At 40.9% G+C, this 24,889-nt stretch overlaps 1 protein-coding gene across 2 annotated transcripts in view; it reads left to right on the top strand.

Annotated features, from left to right (window-relative positions):
* Positions 1-858: 858 nt before the first annotated feature.
* Positions 859-24,889, top strand: part of ZMYM6 (zinc finger MYM-type containing 6) — a 51,358-nt gene continuing 27,327 nt past the window's right edge. Inside the window, exons 1-11 of one of the 2 annotated variants that reach the window (XM_056122889.1) lie at positions 859-1,048; positions 1,518-1,691; positions 2,297-2,329; positions 12,886-12,988; positions 13,847-14,096; positions 18,589-18,763; positions 18,861-19,052; positions 20,021-20,171; positions 21,299-21,414; positions 24,072-24,347; positions 24,516-24,666. In XM_056122889.1, coding sequence (XP_055978864.1) covers positions 1,599-1,691; positions 2,297-2,329; positions 12,886-12,988; positions 13,847-14,096; positions 18,589-18,763; positions 18,861-19,052; positions 20,021-20,171; positions 21,299-21,414; positions 24,072-24,347; positions 24,516-24,666 — 1,540 coding nt within the window. In that variant the 5' untranslated portion in view covers positions 859-1,048; positions 1,518-1,598. The remainder of the gene's footprint in view (positions 1,049-1,517; positions 1,692-2,296; positions 2,330-12,885; positions 12,989-13,846; positions 14,097-18,588; positions 18,764-18,860; positions 19,053-20,020; positions 20,172-21,298; positions 21,415-24,071; positions 24,348-24,515; positions 24,667-24,889) is intronic. The other variant, XM_056122890.1, reaches the window with a different exon arrangement.

Raw genomic sequence — 24,889 nt, 5'->3', positions numbered from 1 at the left:
TGCTATTATTAGTATATTTTTAACAGGTCTCCTTTCTGTTAATGGACACTAAATAAAGGTTCAGAGCATTTGCATTGCCCTCCAACACCCCTAATACCACGCCACCACGCCCCTCCATCTTCCCTTTTCCTCCTCTCACAATTAGGTCTGGGTCTCTTTAAGAAGTCCACCATAACTGAGGAACGGGGAATGCTGGGATATTCTACTCGGCTCGGGTCCGGAGCATGACGGGAAAAGAAGGAGGAGCCAAGGATTGAGCACAGCGTGGTTGGCTGGGTCTTGCGCTGGGCCCGTCAGGCGGAAGGATTTCCAGTCAGAGAAAAATAATCCTTGACCTAGCGCGGGGGCCGCGGATCTCGTTTTCTCTTCCCCGGCCGGTGCGCGTCTCGGAGCCGGAAAGCTGCGGGCAGGTGAGCGCCGCGGGGTTTCCGCAGGGGCAGCGAGGGGCGGGGCGGCGGCGGCGTCACGTGACGAGGCGGGCTCGGCGGGGGCGGCGACTGCCGGGGCTGCTGAGGTGACTCTCGAGGCCGCCACCGCCTGACAGGTGTTAGCGGGCGGGGTCCCGCCTGGCCCGGAGAGTTTCCGCGTGTGTGATCGGTGGGGCCTGAGCGGTCCCGGAGGAGCCGGGAGCGCCCCCTCGGTTGCGTAGCAGTTGTCAGGAGTTCTCGTCCACGCAGGCGCTGGACCCACCCAGTGGCTCCCCTTGGTGCCTGTGGGTCACATCTAACTTTGCGGAACTTTCGCTCTTTCTTTCTTTACTGTTGTTTTTCCTTCGAGTTTGCCGCGTCCTCGTCAAGTGCTGCGAGGGCCGGGGAACTCTGTTGAGTAGCTAATAGAGTTTCTCGTTTAGCGGGAAGGCGATTGTGCAGCAGAGCCCAGAGGGCTCAGTCCTGGGCATGGCCCTCCCGGAGACCCTGAAAGGTGCAAGTGTCCACTCTTAAGGAAGGGCGCCCCTTGGGGTCGCTCGCGATGGCATCTTAAGGGTTGATCGATCGATGGGCCACGAAGGGGGCTCTGATGGCGGCCTGCAGTTAAAGATGGATTAGAGGTCCCGGGGACGGGGACCTCGGGGCGCCCCCACTTTGGGAAGTAGAAGCCGCGATGGGCCTCTGGGTACCAGTTCTCACGGAGTCAGAAACAGGGCCTGGGTGCTGTGTTCTAGGAGCTTGGGCTCTTCCTCCGAGGGCTTGGTTGGTCTCTAGTGTAATTCCCTCAACAGCCTGCAACGAGTGGAGGGAAACACCCGAGTGTTTGTCATCCAAGATATTCGGGGAGCGGGAGCCTTTGCAGAAGTCTTGCTTTCTTAGGTGAAAGTCGCTACGAAAGGAGCAGAGGGCAGGAAGAAAGAACGGGGTTGGCCACGGCCCCAGAAGACTCGGTTCTTAGACACTTGCTTAATAGACACCACAGCCTCGTGCTCCCCACGAAGGTTTTAATATAAACATGAAGAAGAAGAAAAAGAAGAAAAGAATAAAGCTGAATACCAATAAACCTGAGTACTTTATGTTGTGTTTTAGGAATCCAGCTATCCATTACCAAGAAGAAATCTTTTAATTTTTAGACTGGGGAATTCCTTTACGTTAAAAAAAAAAATTAAAATGAAGGAATTGTTGGATGGCGAACGTGAAAAGGCAATGGCACCCCAGCCAGGCCTTCTGGACAAAATTAAAGAAGAACCTGACAATGCACAAGTAAGCATCTCATTTTTATTTAGAATTCTAAAATATATATATATATATATATATATGATATGGCGAGTCAAAAGACTTAAGCTAGCCGGCTCCTGGTTTGTAAAGTAAAAGAGCCAAACTGACACTTCTACACCATTTGGTGAGTAAATTAGTTTTTATGCTCTTTGAAAAAAAGAACTTGGCAATACATATTCCTTTTTGTAAGGGCAAGGTAATATGTACTACTATTTTTCCATACTTGGTGCCTCTTAAAAAAAATTCCCTTGTATCTTTTAGTTGTTTTCTTTGGTAAGTACATGTGATCTAGTCTGTGGGAGACTCTGGAAATCTAGGAGTGAGCAAAATCATTTTAGTCTCTTATAATATGCTAATAAGAGATATAAACGTTAAATACTTCGACAGACAGTGTATGTAATCACAAACTATGACAAGTGCCCTGAAAGCGAAGTCTAAAGTCTCGCCAAGAGCTTCCCCAAGGGAAGAATTTGTGAGTTATTTAGGTAGAATAAATGGAGTAGGCCAAGGTAGAGAGAGCGGTCTTGCAGACAGGGAAAGTATATAGAAAAACACTAAGTTGGAAAGATGCATATTTTTTCTTTTTGGAGAACTGCAAGATCAGTGAGTTTGGAACAGAAGAGGTATGAAAACGATGTTAATGATAATCATAACAATACTAATAGTATTACTATATTAATATGTAGTGTTTTATACTATAATAACATACCCCATTGTAAGTTATTAGAAGTATTACCACACTTTTATGTGCTTAAAATATGTCAGGCTGTATTCTCATGATCATATTACTATCCCCATTTTACAGATGCAGAAGTCAGAATACAAAGTACCACAGGTCACAGGTTGTGAATCGCTAAGACTGGATTCAAGTCCAGGTAGTCACAGTTTAAGAGCCTCTACTATTCTGCTTCTAGGATGAGGCTTTATAGGAAGCTTGAGGCCAGATTATGCAGGTCCTTATGGATTTTGTTAAGAATTTGTTCTGTCTTGAGAACAAAGGGGAACCACTGCTGGGTTTTAAGTGGTGAAGTAAGACAAACATAAAAAAAAGATCATATGGTGAACCATTTAGGGTGCTGGACTGAAAAATCTGTGATCTGTGTTGTTTTGGTAAATATTCTTTTCCCCCTTCTTTAGACAGTTCTTTGATTCTTTGTAGGTAGTTGCCCTATTGTATAAATGAAACACTGATATTAAAAAAAATAATAACATTGCCATCTCATACCACTTCAGAGGTAATTTCTTTATTCCAGGACAGGGATAGCAAATAGGTTTTGATTCACTCATCAAGCCAATGCTTTCTAAAATGCTGTGCTGTGGTATATGCAGCAATCTTAGTCAGGGGCCCCGTGGACTTTCAGGGCATTCCAACGGGTCCACAAGTAAAAATTGTTAATGGAGGGGGGTGGGTACATGACTTGAAACTGAGGAGGCAACTGTTAGGACGGGGGCTGCAGGAAGGAAATAAGTTGGACAGAAGCCAAGGTTGGAAAAAAGGTTGAGAAATACTGTTCTGTGGGATTGGGGATGGGGATGTGGGGTGATAGCACCAACACTCCACCCCAATACTACTTATTTCCCTCTATTATATACATTTTTAAAACATTTTTAAAATTTAAATATTGTGAGAGACACAGTTATAAAGTTGTTCATGATTGGGTTTCAGTCACACAATGTTCCAACACCTGTCTCTTCACCAGTGTACATTTGCCACCACCAGTGTCCCCAGTTTCCATCCCACGACCCCTGCCCTACATTTTTTTTCTCTGTCTGTCTGTCTCTCTCTCACTCTCTTTCTCTCTGCCTGCCTGTCTCTTTTCTCTGTCTCTGTCTCTTTTTTGGGCATTATGGTTTGCAATCTAGGTACTCACAGGTTATCATGTTTGTCCCTTTACCTACTTTCAGCACTCAGTTCTTGTCCCAAGTGATCATCTCCAACTATCATTGTCATAGTGGGCCCTTCTCTATCCTAACTGCCGTCCCCACACCATGGGTGGCAAGCTTCCAACTGTGGAGCAGTCCTCCTTGCTCCGTTTATCCTGGCTTTGAATATTAGTCTCATAATATATATATATATATATATTTATATCCTGCAAATGAGTGCAGTTATTCTATATCTGTCTCTCTCCTTCTGACTCATTTCACTCAGCCTGATACTCTCCATGTCCATTCATTTATAAGCAGATTTCATGACTTCATTTTTCCTGGTGACTGTGTAGTATTCCATCTTGTAGATCAACCATAGTTTCTTTATTCAGTCGTCTGTTCTCCAGCAGTTGGATTGTTTCCAGATTCTGGCTATTGTAATAATGCTGCAGTGAACATTGGAATGCAGATGGCTTTTCAGCAGTGTGTTTTGGTCCCCAGGGTATATTCCCAGAAGTGGTATTGCTCACTTTGGAAGCTATATTCCCAGGAGTGCTATTGTTCAATTTGACACCTCAATTTGTAGTTTTTTGAGGACTGTTCACATTGTTTTCCAAAAATGCAGGACCAGTCAGTATTTCCACCAACAATGAAGGAGAATTTTTCCTCCTCCCCCCCACAAGGCTCCCTGCCCCCTCGCCCCCCTCCCCCCCATTGGCATCGGCACTAGTTGCTCTTGTTCTTTTAGATGTGTGCCAATCTCCGTGGTGTAAACTGATGTCTCATTGTTTTCATTTGCATTTCCCTGATGGTTAGTGATGTGAAGTATTTTTTTAATGTGCCTTTTGGCCATTTTAATTTCTTCTTTGAGGAAGATTCTTTCATCTCTTCTCCCCATTTTTTGATGGAGATCGATTTTTTTCTTATAAAGTTTTACCAGTGCCTTATATATATATATATCTTTGCTTTTAATTTCTTATCAGATGGGTATTAGGAACATAATTTTTCCCATTCCATGGGAATGGTCACTTTTTCTTTGTATTTTGGTCTTTGTATTTTGGTCACCATTTCTTTTGAGGTGCAAAAGAGTCTTAGTTTCATGTAGTCCCATTTGTTTCATCTTTGCTTCCACTTCCTTGGTCTTGGTGTTTCATCTTTGAAGACCCCTTTAGCTTCAATGTCATGGAGACTTCTGCCTACATTTTCTTCCATCTACCTTATGTATTCAGGTCTGATATTGAGATCTTTAATCCATTTTGATCTGTCTTTTTTCTTGGCATTAGAAGTAGGTCTGAGTTCATTTTTTTGCATGTAGCTGCTTTCTCAGCACCACTTGTTGAAGAGGTTTTTCTTGCTCCTTTAACACAGATGAAGTGATCACATATTTGAGGGTCAGTGTCAGGATATTCAACTCTATTCCACATCTGTGGGTCTGTCTTTATTCCAATACCATGCTGTTTTAATTAATACTGCTTTGTGGTACAATTTTGAAGTTGGGGAAGGTTATGCCTCCCATCCCCCCCCCCCCCAAGAATTGCTTTAGCTATTCGTGGGACTTTATTGTACCATATGAATTTCAGAAATGTTTTATCTGTATCTTTGAAAAATGTCATGGGTATCCTGATAGGGACTGCATTGAGTCTGTATAATGCTTTGACAAGTATAGCCATTTTGTCAATGTTAATCCCCCCCAATCTATGAGCAGGGAATGTGTCTTCATTTCCTGTGTACTCCTCGGGTCACGGTCCTCCCGTTGTTCATCGATTTGCTCGAGCAGGCCCAGTAACGTCTCCATCATGAGGCTTGATGTTACTGTGTTTGGCATATCGAATACGTCACGGGTAGCTTGCCAGGCTCTGCCGTGTGGGCAAAATACTCTCAGTAGCTTGCCGGACTCTCCGAGAGGGGCGGAGGAATCGAACTCGGGTCGGCCATGTGTACTCCTATATTTCTTTTTTTCTTTTTGGGGTCACACCCGGCAGTGCACAGGGCTTACTCCTGATTCATGCACTAAGGAATTACTCTGGGCGGTGCTTGGGGGAACCATATGAGATGTTGGAATCAAACCCTGGTTGGCCGTGTGCAAAGCAAACGCCCTACCCGCTGTGCTATCGCTCCAGCCCCTCCTTTATTTCTTTAAGTAGTGTCTTGTAGTTTTCTTTGTCTAAGTCCTTCACCTCTTTAGTGAAGCTGATTCAGAGGTACTTGATTTTCTGAGGTACAACTGTGAATGGGGATTGTTTGTTTAATATCTCCTTCTCTTTCATTTATTATATTTAGGAAAACTGTGGACCTTTGGGTATTGATTTTGTAACTTGCCACTTTGCTATACAAATCTACTGTTTCTAAGAGGTCTTTTGTAGTCTTTCGGATTTTCAAAGTATAGTATCATGTCCTTTGCAAGTAGTGAAAGCCTGACTTCTTCCTTTCCTATCTGGATGCCCACGGTACCTTTTTGTTAACTAACTGCTATGGCAAGTACTTCTCGGACTATATTGAATAGGAGTCGCAAGAGTGGGAAACCTTGTCTTGTGGCTGATCTTAGAGGGAAAGGTTTTAAAATATTTTTCCATTGAGAATAGCTGTGGGCTTGTGGTAAGATGGCTTTGACTATACTGAGGAAAGTTCCTTCAACTCCCATTTTGGTGAGAGTTTTTTTTTTTTATCATAAATGGATGCTGTATCTTGTCAAATACTTTCTCTGCATTTATTGATATGATCATACAGTTTTTATATTTTCTTTTATTAATATGGTAAATTATGTCGATTGACTTGCAAATCTTAAACCATCCTTGCATCCTTGTGATGAACCCTACTTGGTAATGTGTGTGATATTTTTGATGAGTTGTTGGATTCTATTTACTAGGTTTTGTTGAGGATCTTTGCATATGAGTTCATTAAGGATATCAGCCTGTAGTTCTCTTATTTTGTGGTATCTTTCTCTGTTTTTGGTATTAGGGTGGTATTTGCCTGATAGAAACTCTTTGGGGGTGTTTCTGTTTCTTCAGTTTCCTGGAAAAGCTTGAAAAGGATTGGCAGTAGGTCCACTAGTAAATCCATCTGGGCCTGGGCTTTTTTTTGCTTTTTTTAAAAAATTTTATTTTCATAGAGTTGTTCACAGTAATTGATTACATTTAATATTTCAATACCAGTCTCACCACCATTATATCTTCCCACCACCATTATTTCAAATTTTCTCACAACCACCCAAGCCTGTACCACAAGCAGATGCCAAATAATTTATTTTATATTGCTTATTATGAATAATTGACTAAAAATGATCCAAAAAGCTCTCTTTAGAGGAAAGCTTGTGAAAATTGTTGTATTTCATTCTTGGAGTCATTAAGCCCCTGTATTAGAGATGACTAACATGTTGCTAAAGTTTGAGCCTTGGAGAACCTGGCAAGCTACTGAGAGTATCCCACCTGCAAGGCAGAGCCTGGCAAACTGCCCGTGGTGTATTCGTTATGCCAAAAACAGTAATGACAAGTCTCACAATAGAGACATTACTGGTGCCTGCTTGAGCAAATCGATGAACAACGAGAGGACAGTGCTACAGATTGGTTGTCTTCTACTTCTACACCACATCAAATGTGGTGTGCTACTCTTGGTATATCAGTGGCATAATGTAAAGTGGCCATGTGCTCCTAAAATTTCACATAGGGTGCTAGAAGTGGAGTTAAGTTTTTTTTTTTTTCCAACTGAATGGCGTTTTTAGGGTCCGGAGACATCTCTGCAGCATGTTACTCTTCCGAGATTCATTTGTGAATCTCTGGATCATGGCCATAAATGTGCTTAAGTGGCGCCTAGAGGCAGTTCATGGGCTTGACTGCTAGAAAACAGGAAGCACAGGGAGATGGGAGAACTCTGGAAGAGCCTGGAGATTTCAGTCACAAGTCCCGTATATTTGGGGTTTTCAGTGGATTCAGTCTCATGGTGCGGGGTGGGGGCGGGGAGCGGGGCTCAGGGTGAGCCTGTGGAGGTTGATTGTGAGTGTGGCGGCGATTGGGTTCTGAGGTTTGTGGCTGCCAGGGTTCTTTTGGGGTAAGCGGAGAAACACACCTGACTCACTCTGGGGTCCCTGAATGAAATCAGCATGGCATGGGATGGGGAGACATCTCTGCAGTGTGTTGCTCTCTTCTGAGATTTGTTTGTGAGTCTCTGGGCTTTTGTTTTTGTTGTTTTTGTTTTGTTTGCCATTTCAGTTTCCTTGATGGTGATAGATCTGTTCAGGTATTTCAAATCTTGGTTCAGTTTTGGGAGGTTGTAGGAATCTAGGAATTTTTCCATTTCTTCAAGGTTCTCTTGTTTCATAGCATAAAGATTCTCAAAATAATCTCTGATGATCCTTTGAATTTTTGTGGTTTCTGTTGTGATGTCCTTTCCTTTCTGATTTCATTTATTAGGTTTCTCTCTTTCTCTTTTTTTGAGTCTTGCGAGTAGTTGATGGATCTTGTTTATTTTCTCAAATAATCAGCCCTTGGTTTCATTGATGTTTTGACTTGCTTTTTGGGATTCCAGTTCAATAAATTCTGTATAGGTTTTATTATATCCTTACTCCTTCTTGGTTTGGGCTTTTTTTTGGGGGGGGATCTTTTTCCTTTTTCCAAGATCCTAAGCTGTGAAATTAAGTTATTTATGTGGGCCCTTTCTTTTGATGAATAGTTGCAGAGCTTTCCTCTTAACATAAACTTTCCTTTTAACACTGCTTTTGCTTGTCCCACAAGTTCTGGTAGCTCATATCCTCATTTTCATTTGTTTCCAGTAATCTGTAGGAAAACATTGGTTTGTCCTTTCTCCCTTGCCACAGAGAGCTTAGGTTTATTGGGTTACACCCATCACAGTGCTCCTAAGTCGCTCCCATTCCTTGTTTATCTCTAAACTCTTCTCTGTGCTCTCCTACCCAGCCAGTTAATCACCTTTTCTCCCTAATCAGATTCTGTTAGCTTGTAAGACCAGATCCTTCTAAGGACTTGTATTGTATTGTATTGAACTTGTATTATAAGTTATGTCTTTTGCATAGTTTACCTTTAAGCAATGTTCTTTCTGTATGGACACAGGAAGACAGTTAATATTATGCTTTGCAACTTGGGAGTTGATTGACTCCAAATAATATCTACTCCTGGGCATCTGCTTTCTTGACTCAGTTGCCCTAATTCAATATTTATTGAATATGTAATTCAGTTACATTCAATATTTCAATGCTCATTACGCCACCATTACACCTTCCCACCACCATTATTTCGAATTTTTTCACCACTACCCAAGTCTGTCTCACGAGCAGATGCTAAATAATTTATTTTGTATTGCTTGTTATGAATAGTATGAGATATTGCACAGCTGCAAAAGCGGCTGTGTGCTTCTGGAATTCTAAAATTTTAAATATTTTGAGTCCAGAGCCATCATTGCAGCATGCTGCTCTCTTTGGAGATTCATTTGTGAGTCTCTGGATCATGACCGTTAATGCGCATAAATGGTGCCTAGGGGCAGATTGTAGTGTGACTGCCAGGAAACCAGAAGAGCTGGGAGGAATGGCCCATTCCTGACTCTGTGAAACCTGGAGATTTCACTCATAAGTTCCACATACCTGGGTTTTTCATTGAATTCATTTTCATGAATGGGGTGAGAGGGCTCAAATTGAGCTTGTGAAGGTTGGCTGTGAGTGTGGTGGAGATTGGGATCTAGAGGTTTGTGACTGCTGGGGTTCTTTTGGGGATGGCGGGGGGGGGGTGGTCCACACCTGACCCCCTCCGAGGTGCCCGGATGTAATCAGCCTGGCACAGGGTAGGGAGTCATCTCTTCAGCATGCTGCTCTCTTCCGAGAGTCATTTGTGAGTATCCCAGGCTCTTCAAGGGTGGGGTTCACTCCTGATGTGCAGAGCAGAATGGCTCTCCTGAGATCAATCCAGAGCCTTTGATGTGAGACCTGCCTGACCTTTCTTCAGTTTTCAGTTCTATATGACTTCTTACCTCTTTCAAAATAATTATTTGTTTGCTATATTCTGTGGGTGTTACCTTTTAAATATTTTCTTCTATGAAAATTCTTTTTCTCCTGCTTTTATTATTTCTCATTTGTACTTTGAGAATGATTTCCTACACATCCTCTTGCCTTCAGTTGCCTCACTGAAACGCTCTATAATGGTGTTTGTATACTCTATCAATCTGATGATTTTGTTTGTTTGTTTTTGAGCAATACATGGCGGCTTATTTATGGCTTATTTAGCTAATTATAAGCTAATTTAGAGCTTATTCCTGATTCTGCACTCAGGGATCACCTCTTGGCAGACCTGGGGGACCATATAGAGTGTTAGGGATCATACTGGGATTGTCCACAGGCAAGGCAAACATGTTACCCATTGTATTATTACTCTGACCCCTATATCTGATGATTTTATTCCTATAAAGATCCTGTTTTTTGGCAAGGAAGATAGCCCAAAGGATGAGAGCACATGCTTGGCGTATGGGAGTCCTGAGTTCCTTGGCACTGCATGGTTCTCCAACATTGCCGGATGTGCTTCTTCTCTAAAATATAAAGATCTGACCTACTCTCACATAATAAAGCATAACCTTTAATGTGACACTCAAACTACCGACATTTTGACTTTTATTTTCCTCTTCAGTATTATAGTAATCTTTCCCACTAAAATCTAAATTGCAGTTTTAAAATCTATCCTCCTATAATCTGTTTGCATTTTGCTACCTATATACTCTGCAGAGTTAAGTATTTCCATTGCATTTATCATTTATTTTGGAAGGGGGTACTCCGGTGGTGCTGGCAGTCAATCTCAGCTCTCCAGCATTCAAAGCATGTGCTCCAGCCTCTTGAACCAGCTCCCTGACCATGCAATACTTCATTTCTTTTCTTTGTGATATCCTAAACAAGTTAGCTTGGCAGAAATTTTCTCTTTTGGGCTGGAGAGTGGGGCACTTGCCTTGCACATGGTTGACCCAGGTTCAATCCCTGGCATTCAATATGGTCCCCTGATCCCCTCCAGGAGTGATCCCTGATCACTGCTGGGTGTGTCCCTCCACTTCATTTTTTTTTTTTTAAGATAAAGTTTAACTTTCTGCCACTTGGAGATAAGAACAAATCATTCTTCTCTTCCCCCCCCTTGTTGAAATGGTAGTACTTTCACTTTTACAAGGTAACTATCAGGCAGTGAATTTTGTTTTCATACAGAGTGTGGTCTGAATCCTCAATTCCTGACAGTGACTGTCTTTAAGTACATGCTTAATAATTGGAATTTAAAAAGCTTTTGTTAAAAAAAAAAAAAGCCTTTGTTCGGGCTGGAAAGAATGTATAGTGGATTGGGTGCTTGCCTTGCATGCAGCCAACCTGGATTTGATTTCTAGCATTTTATATGGTCCCCAGCATTGCCAGGAGTACCCTGAGCCTCACCAGGTGTGACCCCAAAACTAAAAAATATAGCGCAACAAAAAACAAGAGCTTTTGTTTTACAGATAAGAAAACTGAACCTGAAGGATAAGTGACTTCATAATTTCACTAATCCGATGGTAACAGTAGCAGTATGATATAAAACCAGCTTCTTAAATTAGAGGTCCAATATAAACTTAAAAACTATGAGTATGCTCATAGCACTATGCTATGAGTTAATGGTTTTGGGTTTTATTGTTGTTGTTTGGTTTTGGTTTTTGGGCCACACCTGGTGGTGCTTGGGACTTACTCCTGTCTCTGTGCTCAAGGATCACTCCTAGAGGGCTCAGGGGACCAAATGGGGTGCCAGGGATCAAACTCAGGTTGGCTACAGGAAAGGCAAGCATCCTATGTGCTATACTATCACTCTTGCCCCTTTTTTCAAGTTCCTTTTTCAATATAAAAATAGTGATGACGAAGATCCCATGGGCAATTTTCTTTGTTTTCCAATGTGGGAGATGGTACCTTTGGCATGGTACTTACATACTTAGTTGAAGTGCTCTAGCTCCTTTGATTGTGAAGCTCATTGGTGGTCACCAGAGGCTGTACTTTTTAAAAATTACAATGCTTAAACACTTGGTTGTAGTGTGCCAAAAATCTCATACAGTGTTGCACTGTTGGCATTCCCCAGCTATAAATTTTGGCTTTTGATGTGTCTGTGGGTGTCCTTAGAATTAGTTTGTGAAAGAGACAGAAGAATTACTCTTGCTCAAGTTAGCCCTGAGCACTGTAGGTGTGGTTCAAAAATAAAAAACAAAGAGAGTTTGGGTTCCTGGGTCTGAGAGAAAGAAGAAACTTGCCATGCACCCATCCAACTCTAGCCTGATCGTCAGCACCACATATGGTGCCCCCAAGCACCACCAAGAGTGATCCCTGTGCACCGCACTGAACCAGTAACAAGGCCTGAATCTCACTGGGTATGACCTAAAAACAAAACCAAAAAAAATGTGGGTTCTTAAACCGAGCTGCTTGGGATGAAATCCTCACTCAACTATTTATTTTGTTACCTTTAACAAGTTACATGTCTCAGCCTGTCCATGTGTAAAAAAAGATAATACTTAACTCTTAGGGTTTGGAACAGCAAAAGGATTCATTATGCAAACTGTTTACAGGTGTTCAACAAGTGCTATGAATTACAGTAAACAGAAGTAAAAGCTTTCTGAACTAATGAACTAATGAGACTGTGAATCTACCAGAAGAGGTTCTTTATATATCTGAAAATATTAGCATTTTTTTAGTGCTTGTCTATATTCCAATGTTCATGTTCAAATGTAAAATAGCACAATTTGTTCAACTGGCTTTTTAAGACATCATAGCCCACTCTCTTTGGCTTCTGTAATGACATATCTTAGTACTTTGATGGGGAGGTGAGGGCCACTTTAACAGCCATGCTCAGAGGATCATGAACTGGGCTGCCTCATGCAAAGTATGTACACAAGCCCTTTGATCCATCTACCTGTGTCCCAGATTCCATGCAATTAATCATGAAAAACTATAGCCTATTCACCTTGAAACATTAGCATTTTTTGAAACAAACAAAAGTATCAAGTAAATACCTCTCTGCTAAAATTTACAATGTACAGAGGGCTGCCACCCTTTTCCGGGGTGGGTTGGGGGGGCGCTGGGGGGAGCACTCATGATTCCATGGTTCTCAGGATATCTACCTTTTTTATGCAAACAGAAATTGCCCCCCACCCCTTACACCCACTACAACTTCTTGGATGGTCCTAACCCCTCCCCAACTTAATGTTTCTAGTTATTTTGCTATGACTCTCTCTCTCTCTCTCTCTCTCTCTCTCTCTCTCTCTACCTCTCTCTCCCCACCCCCCCCTCTGTCTTTCTCTCTCTCTGACTCTCTTGCTCTCTTTTTCCTTTAAGGAATATGGAGAATCCATAAAACCAAAAACTCAGGAGAGTGAACTAAAAATCAGTGCTGTGTTTTCAGTGAGTGACAATTCACTTGGTAAGAAAATAGAACTATGTAAGTACAGTTACTATTGGTTATATTTTGACTAATAGAGTCAAAGGAAAGTACATTGTTAATGTGTTTCCCTTTCTTTAGATAAAGCTTGGCTTTTCAAAGTGTGAGCAGCTGGTCTCGATGAGCATTTTATAGTTGTATTTTACTAGAGGCCATACCCAGCAGTGCTGGTGGCCCTGTGCAACTCTAGTGACGCTCAATTCTGTGGCCTCGTGGATCTTAGAGGCTTGCGAGGGTTACATCTTGCAGTGTTTAGGGGTCCATGCAGTGCTGGGGATTGAACACATACTTTGCCTATGCTCTACCACTTTAGCTAGCTCACTGAACCCTAAACAGTACCTAAAAACGTGAAATTGAATAAGATCCATGTGAAATATGTGAGGAAACGTAACATTACTTCCTAAAAAAACTTTGTTTTAAATTATATCTATACATCTATATCTATATCTATATCTGTCTATCTATACAAATATATATATGTATGACATGAGTCATAGTGTGAGATATGATTCTTGTTTCAGATCATGGTTACAAACATTTGACATTTCTGGAATACTTATCCCCTTTATTTAGTTTTGGTTTTGCTGCCATACCCAGTTTTGTTCAGGGCTTACTTCTCACTCTGCACTTAGGGATCATTCCTGGTGGGCTCAGGGGACCATATGAATGTCAGGGTTGAACCAGTTTAGCTGGCTACAAGACAAGAACCTTACCTGCTTTACTATGACTCTGGACCCTTATTGCCTTATTAATACTAAATGTCAAGACTGATGAAATTTGTGCTAATAAAGAGAGAATGTATATGTATTCCTACTGATTCTAATTTTTTTCTTTTTTTTTTTTTTTTTTGTATTATAGCCCAAAAGTTGACCCCAGTCTTTCAGTTTCCTGTTGCGTCATCTGCCCCAAATGCATTTCTACCTTCAGTTCCAGCTGTGGCCCTTCAGGTTTTTTGTTCGGGTTGTAAAAAAATGCTTTATAAGGGACAGACTGCATATCACAAGACAGGATCTACACAACTCTTTTGTTCTACACAGTGCATCACGGGATTGCCTTTACCTGTCAGCCTACCACCTCCTCCCAAGAAAACCTGCACCAATTGTTTGAAGTAGGATATTAATTTTATTCCTTTTTTACACATAGTTTTTGTATATGGTAAATATAGTTAATATATTATATATTTAACTAGAGTACTACAGTCTGTATAGTTGACATGTGCTGTTGCTCCTGTAAATCTTTTTAGCACCTATCTGTTGAATAGCTTTTTAGCTAATTAAGAACTTTGAGAATTTGAGTATTGCTTAAAGAAGTTTTTGTATCTCTTTCCATTTAAAATTTTCTGTAGAAATTTTGGAAAGAAACCATTTTGGGGAACTGTATGATCATTCTTCTATCCTGTAATTGTAGATAACAATCATTTAAAATTATTTGTTATCTTAGAAGTGAAAAAGTGAGTGCAGTATAAACTAAAATAACATTACTCTTAGAAGAGTATTTGAAAGTTATTTAATATTTTAGTTTTTTTTTTTTTTGCCACACCTGATGGTGCTCAGGGCTTATTCCTGGCTCTGTTCTCAGGGATCACTCCTGCCACTGCTCAGGGAACCATATGGGATTCTGGGGATCAAATCTGAATTGGCCTTGTGCAAGGCAAATAAATACCTTTACCCACTGTACTATGGACCCAATTTGCTCTGGACCTTATGTAATTTTTTTTTGGTGTGTGTGTGTGTGTGTGTGTGTGTGTGTGTTTTGCTTTGTACTTGGTGATGCTCAACGGTTACTCCTGGCTTTACACTCAGAAATTATTCCTGGATGTGCTCAGGGGACCATTTGGGATGCTGGGGATCAAACCCGGGTCTGTGGCATGCAAGGTAAACCTCTGTATTATAGCTCCAGCGTCCTAATTCTTTAGAAGGTAATTTATCTACAAAAGCAATGTGTTTATAAAATAAGCTTGTGAGCTTTTGTCAGAGGTCTTTGTTGCTTTAGTGTAATGTGTTGTGAAAATAGGAATAGACTTAAAACAGCAATAGACCTCAAAACATTTCTTGCTACCTTCGTTAAGTGTGAAGAATTTAGCATGTTTAGCCTATTCCTACGATAGAATAATTTTAGGAATATATTATCTATGCAGTAATCACTACTGCATAGCAAAAAAGAGTTTGATTTTAGATCCTGACTTTATCACTGTACTGTGACTTTGGACTAACAAGATAATTAACTTAGTTTCTAAGCTTCACTTTCTGCACTGGCAAATTATTTTTCCTTTCTTTGGAATTTAATGTAGATTTTGCACAGGGTGTAGCATATAGCATGTACTAAATAACTGGGATCTTAATATTGATAATAAAATTAATATATAAAACATGATTAAGAGGCCTCTTTTGAATTTTCAAATGTATTCTATAATAGTTTCATCATCTAATGTGTTTAGGTATCTAAATATAGTTTCTATTAAAATTTCGGGGTGGATGAGTTGGTGGTATAGAGATTAGGTACGTGCCTTACATGCTGCTGACCGGTTTGTTCCCTAGCACCACGTGGTCCTCATGGACTCATTACTAGGGATCACTCCTGAGCACAGAGCCAGGAGTAGCCTCTAAGCATACCTAGGTGTGGTCAAACACCCTTCCCCCCATTTAGTAAGTTTGAAGAATTTGGCATGTCTAGCCTATTTCTATGGGGCTGGAGCGATAGCACAGCGGGTAGGGCGTTCGCCTTACAAGCGGCCAACATGGCCGACCCGAGTTCGATTCCTCCGCCCCTCTCGGAGAGCCCGGCAAGCTACCGAGAGTATTCGATATGCCAGACACAGTAACAACAAAGTCTCCAATGGAGACGTTACTGGGCCCGCTCGAGCAAATCGACGATCAACGGGAGGGCCTTTACCTTTACCTTTACCTTTAGCCTATTTCTATGATAGAGTTATTTTAGGAATTTAATATTTATGCAGTGATCACTACTGTGTAGCAAAAAAAAAAAAAGGTTTGATTTTAGATCATGACCAAAAAATAAGGGGGTGGGGCATTCCAGCAGTGCATGCTCTTTGCAAGTGGGACACCCAGGTTTTCTCTCTGGTACCATATGGTCCCCTAAGCACCGTTGGGAGCAGTCCCTGAGCACTGCCAGATATAGCCCCAACCAAACCATAAAACCCATTCATCATTGTAATGTGCTAGTATTTATTTATACAGATAATACAAAGTCATTCTCACTAGTTAATTTATATGTACATTATGCTGTGGAAGAGTTCATTTGTTAAATTTTCTTATTGCTGTTTTTGATACAAAGATCACCTTTTCGTTTGTTTTTTGTTTTTTGAGTACCCTAGTGATGCTCAGGGTTCACGCCTGGAGGAGCTCAGAGGACTTTGTGGAGTGCTTGTGATTGAAATTGGGTTAGCCATGTGTAAGACAAGTGCCCCACCTGCTGTATTATTCCTCTTGCCCCTTCATTAAAAAAATAAAATTAACTTGTTTTTTGGGCCTCAGCCCAGCACGTTATTACTGGCTCTGCACTCAGGAATTACTGCTGGTGGTGCGGGGAGGAACCATATGGGATATTGGGGATTGAACTTGGGTTAGCCCTGTACAAGGCAAGTACCTACCTGCTATGCTCTCTCCAGCCCAATTAATTTATTTTTTGTATAATGAAAAGACTTCCCTTCCCTCATTTTATAGTACACTAGGGGTTTACACACACAATTGCTGTTCTCACACACACTTAGTTATCGTGCTCCCGTAGTCATGCACATAGTGGAGCCAGTAATCACTCGTGAGGACATGAAGTTCTGCTGAGCTCCAGCTTGACACCTCATACATGTACACTGAGTCACATCCCCAGATACTGCATTTATATTTGAAGTTAATGAATTTTTCCTTCAGTTTTTATTCTTTTTAGAAGATATGCCATGCTTAGTATCTATTTCTTCCGTCAGCGTTTACTTTAACAATTACCTCTTACACAATGACCCTAGTAATACCATACATAGAATAATAGTAATACCATACATACGATTATTAATGTTGTTTTCTGTTTCATTTCTGTTTCTGTCTTGAGTCTAAGAGTTACTAATCCTTTTTTTCTTTGATTTCTTCATGTATGGCTTTATTTTATGTATTTTGTCAATTTTTGTATTGATACTCAGTTCATATTTATCCAAAATAAATGAGCTTGTATTTAAATTAAAGGGACTGGAGTGATAGTAAGGCACAGACTGAAGGGTGCTATGGGTAGGGCACTTGCTTTGCACATAGCTGACCTTGGTTCAACCCCTGGCACTCCATGTGATCCCCCGAACACTGCCAGGAGTGGTTCCTGAGCTTGGAGCCAGGAGTAAGTGCTGAGCACCACAGGTGTGGCCCCAAAAAATCAAAAACAGAAACAAAATAAATATTAGTGCTCCTTGTCTCATTCTTAACATTTTTTTTGTGGGGAAGAGGTCACACCCAGCAGTGCTCAGGGCTTTCTCCTGGCTCTGTGCTCAGGGATCACACCCTGAGGGCTTGGGAGGGCTTGGGGGGACCATATGGGGTGCTGGGGATTGAACCGGATCTGCTGCATGCAAGGAAAGTGTCTTACCTGCTGAATTATCTCTCCAGTCCTCATTCTTGACTTTCTTGATAGTCACTAACTATCAAGTATTTCATAGTTTGTGTGTTTTATAGCCTGGAGTTATGGGATATCTGTTTACTACATTGGTACCAATCACAATCAATCACAACCATCCTGTTATTCGTCGATTGCCTCGAGCAGGCCCCAATAACGTCTCTTCATCCTAGCCCTGAGTTTTTTTTTTTTTTTTTTTAGAAAGCGCCATATTCAAGGCTCTTTCAGAGTTAGGAGAATGAGACCCTTCATTGTTACTGGTATTTGGCATATTGGATACGCCACGGGGAGTTTGCCAGACTCTGCCGTGTGGGCAGGTTACATTCGGTAGCCTGCCAGTTTGTCTAAAGTAGGAATGAGATGATAAGATGTCGCGCTTCTGGGAGCTGGGTTTTATAATCTCTGAATCTTGGCCGTTGATGGGATTACACGGCGCCAGGGGGCCAGTTGGTGGGTGTGACCCCCGCCTACTGGAATTTGGAGGATCTGGGTGGAGGATGCTCAGCCCCAATCCGAGTAGGCTTGGAGATCTCGGCCCCGGAACCCGCATGGCTTTGTCCCTCTGCTGGTACCAGTGGATGAAACTTGGTTAGAGTTAGAAGCCTCACTGTTTTTATCATGAGCATCTGATTATATATATATATATATATATATATATATATATATAACGTATATATGTATATATATAAAAAAGAGATATATATGTATATATATATAATTCTTTCTCAGTGCATCTATAAGTTAGATATTAGAAATGCAATTATGTACATGAGAAAATTGAGACAGTAATTTTAACAATCAGTTGTTATTTAACTGGTAAGTAACAACTAATTATCAAACCCAGGTTTTCAAATGCCTCATTTGAGTCCTGTCATTTTTGCTACACAATAACTGTTCTTATTAAATGTAGTTATTTTAGTTCACAAGGCAGGGAAGAAATTACAGTTAAGAAGAGCATGTTTCATTCTGCCTTTGTTGTTTATTTTTAGAAACATTTTAAATCCAAAGGATGTGATCACGATTCAATTTGAAAATTCCTCTGCTAGCAAAGATTTCTGTAGCAAATCATGCCTTTCTTCTTATCAGTTAAAGAAAAAGCCTGTTGTTACCATATATACCAATGGCAGCTTGACTAAATGCAGTATGTGTCAAAAGAATGCTGATGTAAGTTCCATCTTACCTTTATTGGGATTTTGCTAAAAGACTGGAGATTTTTTAAACTGACTCTCCTTATTCTCTCTGTGTGTGTTCTATTTCCTAGATTCGATTTGAAGTTAAATATCAAAATGTGGTACACAGTCTCTGTAGTGATGCCTGCTTTTCAAAATTTCACTCTACCAACAACCTTACCATGAAGTGTTGTGAGAACTGTGGAAGCTATTGCTATAGTAGCTCTGGTCCTGCCCAATCGCAGAAGGTTTTTAGTTCAACAAGTGTCACAGCATATAAGCAGGTAAGAAGTTTGGTCTGGTGTACAGAGGTTAGAGTATGCACTGGGATAGAAATAAAATAAAAGAATAAGTTCTTATTAGTTAATCCTCTTGTGTGAGTTCCCTTTTCCAAAAAGTGGAATAGATTCTGATACCAGAGGGATAGATTGTGGTAGTAAGATGACTTAGGTAAATGACATTTTTTTTTGTTTGTTCGTTTGTTTTTTTGGGGTACCTTACACAGAAGTGCTCAGGGCATATTCTTGGCCCCATGTTTAGGGATCACTTCTGGTGGTCTTTGGGAACCATATGGGTAGCTGGGGATTGAACCTGGGTCAGCTGTGAGCAAGTCAGATACCCTGCCCACTATACCCTCTCTCTGGCCCCAATTTCTAATTTTCTAAAAGTTAAAATTTCTTCATAAGAGTCAAAACAAAGTGGCTGAAGATAGTACAGTGCGCAAGGTTGAATACTTTGCATACAGTTGACCCAGGTTCAATTCCCACCATTGCATATGGTCTCCTGAACATTTCCAGGACTGATAACCTGAACACAGAGCCAGGAGTAGGCCCTGAGCACTGCAGGGTAAGCCCCCCAAAACCATTAAAAACAAAAAGTGGCAGACTTTCTCATAGACCTATATTTGAGTCTAAACTAAGAATGGCCTGTTGTCTGGTTATTTGTGATAAGAGAAATATGATTACCTAATTCATTACTTTGAATGTTTTCCTTATTGCTAATATACCTGAATGCTTAATAATTTTCTTCAGTTTACATTTTATTATATGAAAGATTTAATTTTTCTCACATCTCAATTTTCTAAAAGCCTATACTTGGTGTGTCTCATTGTCATGCTTAAATATTTTAAAAGTGGCAATTGATAGCTTTTTAAAAAAATCAGGATTCTTTATATCTTTTCTTAAATAATATGTACATATGTCTATATGCTTGTGCTATTTATTTCAAATTCTTTTTAAAATTTCGTTATTAGAATTCAGCCCAAACTCCTCCATATGCCTTGGGGAAATCATTGAGACCCTCAGCTGAAATGATTGAGACGACAAATGACTCTGGCAAAACAGAGCTTTTCTGCTCTGTCAACTGCTTATCTGCTTACAGAGTTAAGACAGTTATTTCTTCAGGTAATGTTTAATTTAGAAAGTTTATTAACTATACAGGGCTGGAGCAATAGCACAGCAGGTAGGACGTTTGCCTTGCACACAGCCGACCTGGGTTTGATTCCCAGCATCTCATATGGTCCCCTGAGCACCACCAGGAGTGATTCCTGAGTACAGAGCCAGGAGTAACCCAAATTTGATTTCACTTTAAATAACTGATTTGTAAGAAACTTCCACTGATTTTCTAGGTGAAGTATTTATTTTGTAGTAGTCTTTTTTGGTCAGTGCTGGGGATCAAATCCAGGCCCTCACACATGCAGGGCAGGCACTGTATCACTGACTATTTCATAGTCTTATATGTTCTATATGTTAGTTTCAAGTAAATTTTTGATTTTGTTTTGCTTTCAAAGCAGTGCTCAGAAGATGCAGAGATCATTTGCAGCAAATTCTAGCCAACCATGCAGAATTATAAAGGCTACTAGAGTCACCACAGCAGTGCTTGGGGGCCTACTGGGTCACAAGGCCACACCTAGAAATGCTTGGAGTACCATGTGTGCCAGGCATTGACTGGAGTTCGGTACAACAAAAAGACTTGGGCCAGAGTGATACTACAGCAGATAGGGTGCTTGCCTTGCACACGACCAACCCAGATGCCATCCCCAGCACCACAGGTCCCTCAAGTCCCACCAAGAGTGATCCCTGAACAGAGCACTGCTGGGTATGGCCCAAACCCCCCCGCCAAAATAAACTTATGCCTTAACATTAGCTTGTGCTATTTCCCTGGCTCTCTAAGGACATTTTGTGTTAAATGGGACTTCGTTAGTTGTAATAGCTCTACAGATTATAGTAAAGTTCTTGATTTTTTTTTTAATGGGGCTGGGGATACGCAGAGAGTTTTGGACCACACCTGGTGATGTATAGGGATCAGTCCTGGTGCCACTTGGGGGACTATATGTAGTGCTGGAGATCAAACTAGGGTTGACTATATTCAAGGCAAGTGTCTTAACCCTGTACTATCTCTTTAGCCCCAAGTTCCTTGATTTTTGTTCTATGTATTACTGGGCATGTTTTTCATTTTCTTAATGCATTTTTGAATTGGTTATTCATATGTATGTCTTATTTATTCATTTACTTATTTATTTTTAACCAAGGTGGTCAAGTTTCGTGTCATAGTTGTAAAACTTCTGCAGTTCCTCAGTATCATCTCGCCATGTCCAATGGAATGGTGTACAGCTTCTGTAGTTCCAATTGTGTAGTGGCTTTTCAGGTATGATCTAAGGTATTTTGGGGTTTTCTTTGTTGTTGTTGTAGTTTTTTGTTTTGGGCCATACCCAACAGTGCTCAGGACTAACTCCTGGCTCTGAGGTTCGGGGGTCATATGGTGTACCAGGGGAACTGGTCTGCCTTATGCCAGGGAAGTGCTCCTCCCACTGTATGATCTTTCTAGCCTCTAAGATAGTTTTCTAATCCTTGTAATTCTTTTAGGAATAGGTCTTTGGCAAAGCATTAACTCCTAAAGTTTCATGTTTATAAAAATTTAAATTAAAAGAAAAGATTCTAATTTAAATTAGAATTTAAAATTTAAATTTAAAATAAAAATATTAGAATTTAAAATTTAAATTAAAAACTTAGAATTAAAATTTAAAAGTAAAAAAATTAAAAGTAAAATTCTAATTTAAATTAAAAGAAAAAATTAAATTTTTTAATTTTAAAATTTCGAGTTCGATTCCTCCGCCCCTCTCGGAGAGCCCGGCAAGCTACCGAGAGTATTCAATATGCCAGACACAGTAACAACAAAGTCTCCAATGGAGACGTTACTGGGCCCGCTCGAGCAAATCGACGATCAACGGGAGGGCCTTTACCTTTACCTTTTACTTATTTATTTTTGTCTTTTTGGGTCACACCCAGTGATGCCGAGGGGTCACTCCTGACTCTGTACTCAGGAATTACCCCTGGCAGTGCTCAGGGGACCATATGGGGTGCTGGGAATCGAACCCGGGTTGGCTGCATGCAAGGCAAACACCCTACTCACTGTACTATTGCTCTAGCTCTAAATTTAAAAAAAATTTTTTTAAAAAAATTTTTATTAGTGAGACATCATGAGGTACAGTTGCAGACTTATAAAATTTTTGTGCTTGGGTTTCAATTATACAATGATCAAATACCCATCCCTCCACCAGTACCCATTTCCCACTACCACGGACCCCAGTATCTCTCCCACCCCCCATCCCCCCCATCCTACCCTGCCTCTGTGGCAGGGCATTCCCTTTTGTTCTCTCTCTCTTATTGGGTGTTGTGGTTTGCAAAAGAGGCAATGGGTGACAATCATGTTTGGTCTATAGTCTTTCAGCATGCTTCTCCCATCCTGGGAGGATCCTTCCAACACCTTTATTTGGCGTTCCCTTCTCTCTCTGAGCTCCCTTTTCCCCTAGCATGTGTGGTTGGCCTGCAAGCCATGGAGTAAAATTCCTGGTACTAATCTTGCTAGCCCCTAAACTTTTTAATTAAAAGGAAAAATTCTGTTTTGCTTATGGTCCTCAGAGGTCATTTCTGCAAATTGTCAGAGTCTAGATTTTGGGTCTTAAAATGTTTTCTTCCTTTTTCAAAATCTTTGTCTAAACCAGTGTTTCCCAACCTTTTTCACACCCTGGTTCCTCCTTCTGACCTTGTTTTCATCCTGTCGCCCCTCTGTCTTACCCCTAGTTTTGTGCCATGGTTCTCCATTTAGATGGTTTCCACCTGTGAGCTCCTTGGAATAATCTAGGGGTCTACCAGGAGCCATATGGTCCCTGGCTGAGAAATGCTGATCTAAATGATCCTACTTTTTTTTTCCCCTAACTTTAAAGATTTTTTTTCAATGTTTTTAAATTTTTTAATTTTTTATTAGTGAATCACTTTGAGGTACAATTACAGACTTACAAACTTTCGTGCTTGCATTTCAGCCATACAGTGGTCAAGTACCCATCCCTCCACCAGTGCCCATTTTGTTCTACCAATGGTCCCAGCATCCCTCCCTCCACCCCCACGACATCCCTTCACCTCATCCTGCGTCTGTGGCAGGGCGTTCCCTTTTGCTCTCACTCTCCTTTGGGTGTTGTGGTTTGCAGTAGAGATATCAAGTGGCCATCATGTTCAGTCTATAGTCTACTTTCAGCCTGCATCTCCCATCCCGAGTGGGCCTTCCTAGCACCCTTTACTTGGTGGACCCTACCCTTTTCTTTCTCTCTTGTTTTCCTTCTTTTCGAAAGGATGGAAACTAGGATATGGTTTAGATGGGTAGTTTGGCTCTCTTCCTCTCACCCTCATCCAGTTACACAGTGGCTCCCGGTATGGAATTGTAAGCCCCCACTTACCGCATTTTCTCCTATCCTCTACTTTACACAGAGGAACAGTAGAGTTTAGCAATCTATCAGGCTGGGAAGGTGGCTGATCGAGTGTCCTGGGCACCAGGAAGAGAGACTTTGGTGACAGTTGTGCTTCTGATAGCTGCAGGCTGGTTGGCAATGGAAGAGCAGTTGAAGGGCTCTTTTGGAGTGGAGAGGCAGCTGTGACTTATTAGAGACAATATGCTGTAGGTGGTGGTCTGGAAAACCTAAATGCTACTCCTCAAACTTTTAATGTTGCCATCCTCATGCCTTCTATTCTGAATTTCTCTAGTCTTTTTGTTCTAGAAGTATGCCTTTAAATTCCTTACGTGACCTGCTTCTTTTTTTATATACAAGTGGGGGAATTAATGTATTACAAAGAGAAAAGTAGCACAGTACCACTGTCCTCCTGTTGTTCATTGATTTGCTCAAGCGGGCCCAGTAACGTCTCTGTTGTGAGACTCGTTGTTACTGTGTTTGGCATATCAAATATGTCACGGGTACCAAGTTATATTATTTCTCAATTAATAATAACTTGACCTTATTTGTGTTTGTTCAGAATGTATTTAGCAAGCCAAAAGGACCAAATGCTTCAGCAGTGCCCCAGTCTCAGGGCAAAGTGATTGTAAGTCCACCCTCTGGGCCAGCAGTATCCGCAGGAGGAGGTAAAGCCTGTGTGGTTCCTCCCAGCTCCATCAGTGATTCTTCTGCAGCCAGTTTCCAGCCTCTTGCTGCTCAACCCCAGCAGGTTGCTTCCACACAGACACTTATTAAACTCAAGTGTCAACACTGTAACCATCTATTTGCCACAAAACCGGAACTTCTTTTCTACAAGGTAAAGAGAGGCCATAAAAGTAGGATTGAATGTAAATTTTGCCAGGAGAAACATTTTTGCCTTTTCATCTTCAACAATCTCTCAGTTTGTCTCAAAATCAGAAGGAAAAAGGTATCTTAGAGATAAAGCAATGTTTTAATAATCTCTTAATAACTTTTTTCTCTGCAGAATAAGATGTTTCTCTTTTGTGGCAAGCTTTGTTCTGATGAATACAAAAAGAAAAATAAAATTATGGCAATGTGTGACTACTGCAAACTGCAGAAAATTATAAAGGAGACAGTACGGTTCTCAGGGGTTGATAAGCCATTCTGTAGTGAAGGTAAAGAAAAAAGTTCACATTTACTTACAAAGGATATGATTGGTATAAAAAAACCTTTTCATTAGGAATTTGACTGTATTTTTGCTTTTAAGTGATTTTTTTTATTAATTCATTTATAATTTTTATGAGGGTAGGGTGCCATATACAGCAATGTTCAGGGGTTACTCCCGGGTATACACTCAGGAATCATTCCTAGTGTTGCTTGGGGGAACCATATGAGATG

This window comes from Sorex fumeus, unplaced genomic scaffold, assembly GCF_029834395.1.
Source record: "Sorex fumeus unplaced genomic scaffold, SorFum_2.1 ptg000047l, whole genome shotgun sequence".
Classification (NCBI taxonomy): Eukaryota; Metazoa; Chordata; class Mammalia; order Eulipotyphla; family Soricidae; genus Sorex; species Sorex fumeus.
Note: the sequence above shows the minus strand (reverse complement) of the source record. Positions and strands in the feature narration are given on the sequence as shown.